Source organism: Cucumis melo, chromosome 11 (assembly GCF_025177605.1).
Source record: "Cucumis melo cultivar AY chromosome 11, USDA_Cmelo_AY_1.0, whole genome shotgun sequence".
In the NCBI taxonomy this organism is placed as follows: domain Eukaryota; kingdom Viridiplantae; phylum Streptophyta; class Magnoliopsida; order Cucurbitales; family Cucurbitaceae; genus Cucumis; species Cucumis melo.
The window spans coordinates 22445554-22449976 of record NC_066867.1 but is presented as its reverse complement, the minus strand read 5'-3'; the positions used below and the strand labels follow the sequence as shown (position 1 = coordinate 22449976).

General features: G+C 35.1%; 1 protein-coding gene across 1 annotated transcript; it reads left to right on the top strand.

The window, feature by feature from the left end:
* The first annotated feature begins 966 nt into the window (after positions 1–966).
* LOC103496376 (putative dehydration-responsive element-binding protein 2H) lies at positions 967–3730 on the top strand. Its single transcript, XM_008458214.3, has 3 exons — positions 967–1160; positions 2381–2871; positions 3325–3730. Exons 2-3 carry the CDS (start codon positions 2432–2434, stop codon positions 3428–3430), a joined length of 546 nt encoding a protein of 181 aa, XP_008456436.2. The 5' UTR covers positions 967–1160; positions 2381–2431; the 3' UTR covers positions 3431–3730.
* The last annotated feature ends 693 nt before the right edge of the window (positions 3731–4423 follow it).

The window sequence follows — 4423 nt, the reverse complement described above, 5'->3', positions numbered from 1 at the left end:
GAACAGAGATGCCAAACGGAGAAGTGAGGAACGACGAATGGAGAATCGAAGGGAACGAAGATATGACTGGACGACGGTAATGAAGGAGAAGCAAACTAAAGGGAACAGAGTAGATGCAAACCGAAGGGAAGCGAACGAAGATGTGACAGGACGAAGGAGATGCGAAACATATTTTTGAGATGTGAAACAGAGATTCCAAACAATGAAGATGGAGATGCTAGAGTTTCAAATGCAAAATAATGGGAAGGAAATGCCAGAAAATGAAGGCTTGAAGACCATTTGTTTTCAAATTTCAAATAACGGACAATCTGAAACGGTGATTTGAACAAATTGAATCCGATGTGATCACTTGCAGAGCTTTGAAGGTGATTTGGTGAGTTTTTTCTATTTTAGAGGGAAAATAAAATATTTTATTGTAGGTGTAAAGTAATATTTAATTATAGAGTACTTAGGGTTTAGTATTTGTCAGGATCATTTAAGGTATCATTTCCCCAATTTTTTCTTTAAATTTTTTTGTTTTACAATTTTGTTAATTTAGAAATAAAATTTTCATTTATGGAAAAGTAAAGGGTAATTAGAATAGATAACAATTATTAGAATAATTATTAACTATGTAGCAACATTTTAAAAAAATTGCAAGTATAGCAAAATCTACCGGTGATAGACTTCTTGTTGATAGACTCGTATGGTTTATCTGTGATAGACCAACATTTGCTACATGGTCTATCGGTGATAGACTCCTATCATCGATAGATTTTGACAAATTTTGCAATATTTACAATTTTTTTAAAATGTTGCTATATACTTAATTATTTTGAATATAATTGTTACGTTTGTAATTATCCCAAAAGTAATTCTCCTATTTCCCCTCAAATCTTGAAAAAGGTAAATGGGCCTTTAATACTTCGGCCCATACAATAAATAGCAAACTTTATTCCTACATTTATCTCTAAATGAAAAACAAAATATACAATAATAGAGGCAAGTACGAGTTGTTAATTTAATTCGATGCGGTGGTTTGGGGCCTAGGGTTTCCCGTTCGTCCGCTTTGCCGTCTTCAACGCGACCGTCTTCAGTCTCTGAATGGCACTTTAGAAACCGAATGTCCGTCCTTTGTTCTACGTCGCAAATTTAGGAACTTCTTCACTCCACAAAAAGAGGTATTTTCTGGCTTCTCCACACAAAATTCAGATTCTCTTTACCATCAAAATAGGGTCTGCTTTGTTCTTGATTGTGAAATCAAAAAGTGGGCCTTTTCTGTTGACTTCTCTTGTGTGTAGTCAGCGACCACTAGAATAAATGCATTTCTCTTGTTTTTCTTTTCCTCCTTTTTCCTGAAGATTGCGGTTGAGCTAAGGGATATGTACAATGCCGTCTTGGGTTGGAACGAGGGTTTGAAGAAAGACAAATGGGGTTTTGATTTGGCATGCCAGGATATTCGCTAATTTTAATATTTATATAATGGCCCATTTCTCTATATTTATAGACGCCATCATTTGCAGGAATCTATTTCCATCTTTCGCTCTATTTTTTGCATTTTTTAAGAATTTAAATGTACGGATCTACTATTACATGTTTAGGTAAAAGGAAAACGCAAGTGAGTGGTGTCTCTTTTATTGTTTTGAGGATCTAAGTGACTTCATAAGTGTGTCCTGTTGCCCGAGTGTCAATGCCAACTTCAACTTGGTCATAGAGAAATTATAGCTGGGACTGGGATCAGCTTGTTTACTGCTATACTCGTCGCACCAGTTATGTTTGTGGGAAACATGTCGGAATTTATATTTGCTTTGTCTGTTTTTCGAAGCTGAAGTTGCGGTTTACATAAACTAATTTAGGAATCACTTACTATGGAGTAGGGCTAGCTAATGTAAAATTAGACATTTGTGTTCGTAGAAACTTTGTTTGCATAAGTATTTGGCCAAATTAGGGTCGGTCACCATTTGATGATACGAGTTTATTGTCAATGAGCATTGGGTGGGAGCAATTGCACTTTCCTCCAATTGGGCATGGATGACTTAGATTTGTTGTAAATATTCATAGCGCAAGTAGTTAAAAACTCGGAATAGTACAAATGAACAGTTTGGTTTGGAACTTGGGTTATTTCGTAGCATCACACCCTATACATTTGTGCTCATAATGGTGCCTTGTAATTCATAATTTCCTCTACAGCTGAAGAATAAGTGTGTTTTTGGGCCATTATATAAATTGTTGAACAATGAAACTTCCTGAGAGCTTTTAAGTACACGTTTGTTTGTTTAACACACACAAGTGCTCTGTAGCCATGATGGGCCTTGAGAATTCTGTCTACGGATTTTGCTTTCTTTATAAATTTTGTTGTTTATAGAATATGAAAATTTAAATCATCTTTTAATGGTGACAGGTTTTTTTGTGGCCTATCCGATTTGTTCAATCCAATCGAAACAATTCTTGGATGCCTAAATTAGGAAAACTACAAACAAGACTGCCTGGTTCTTTGTCTGTGGCTGAGACTCTTGCAAAATGGAAAGATTACAATGATCACCTTGATTCATGTACCGATGAAGCAAAACTTGCTCGTAGAGTTCCAGCCAAGGGATCGAAGAAAGGCTGCATGAAAGGTAAGGGAGGGCCAGAGAATATGCGATGTAATTACAGAGGAGTTAGGCAAAGGACATGGGGGAAGTGGGTTGCAGAAATTCGAGCACCGAAAAGAGGAAGTCGGCTCTGGTTGGGTACATTTCCAACTGCGATTGATGCTGCACTTGCTTATGATGAAGCTGCAAGGGCCATGTATGGCAATTTAGCTCGCCTCAATTTTCCCAATGTCTCAATTCCAACCTTGCTAAAAGAAAAAGAATTATCAACAAAGGATTCTCCTGATGAAATCAAGAGGTCTTCACTCTCTTTTTTAGGTTCAACTTCACTTAGTCTGAGTTCTGAATCCACAATAACATCAGATCACTCTGAGGATTGTGCAGTTGAAGATGTCTAGCGAGCTATATAACATTTGATAGCTAGCATAACCTTTGATCACTGTAAAGTTTGTGAATTGGGGAATTGAGACCAGGGACCGATGTTTTTTCAAAAATTAATGTAATTGCTTTTCTGTGCAAGTATATCTGGAAATAGGGTTGATTGTAATATTATTTTTCCTTGTTTATCATAAGTACAAGTCAGGGTTAGAAAAGATGAACTGAAGATGAAATTCACTGGAACTTTTCTAATTGAAACATTCCTAGTGAGAGGTTAGATGTATTCAAGTGTAGTTTGAACTATGTTACATGTCTGATGTCTAATGATCCATGTAGATGTATGTTTAATTTGTTTTAGTGGTTGATATTTCAGTACCAAGCAGTTCATCAAATTTTGTACTCTGAGGCCAAGGATTGGCGCATATGTGGGAAGAGGATTTCATACTGGAGGTAAACTTGTCACTCAACTGTGCCAGTGAGTTTATGTTATGATTAGGAAGGGAAATCACTTCAAGATCATAACTGTATTAAAAAATTAAAAAAGAAAGAAGTAAAGAAACGTTTAGAACATGACGTTAGTTTCTGGGGTGGGGGTGGGTGGGACATTGTATTTGTGCAAGAAATTCATGAATATCTGGAGATCATGGAAACCTTTGGCTAATATGCAGCTTGCGTCCACAAAACCAGACAGTGTGGGGTTTGTAGTTAATATAATGATTAACTTAGTTCAACTGAAATCTCTGTACCATATGAAGTTGTCCTAAATATGATCTTCTCAACTTGTTTGTTTGCACATGGGCTAAACTGACATGTTTGAGATTCTAAAATAACTTAAGATATTTTTAATTATTTAAAATAAATTTTAATAGTATAGAAAACGCTGTTTTAAAGTGTAAAATTAAATCAATTAAATTTTGAAATGATTTTTAGTGATTAAACCAGGTAAAATGGATTTTTTAACCAGTCTTCCAAATAATCTTCCTCATTCAAGTCCAAATATACTCAAAGGATTTGTCACTATTTTGAACGTTGGAACCTGTATAGGTATCCTTGCACTTTGGAGCTTGTATGTCAACATTTTCGCTTATATTCGTCCCATAGATTGCAGGAGAAAGATTCAAATCATTATTTACTAGATTAAAGGTGTTTTGCCCACGGTGTTGTAAGGTTGTTTGATCCAAACAAAAGAATTTCACGTGCCTCGTTATTTCGAAGTACACCAATCTTACTTTATGATCTCTTTATACTATAGATTTTAGAAATTCATAACTTAGATTTTACGACTCATACTTCCAATCTAAGTAGACTTTAAGCCAAATATGGTTGTAAGAACTAGCATTAGGATAAAATGAATTAAAGGCAAATATATTACTGATTATTTTCGTAAAAGTTAAGAGTCTCAAATTTAAAAAACAAAAGATTTAATGAAAATGAAAAGAATTGTATTATATGTTTTCAGAGGTGTGTATGGT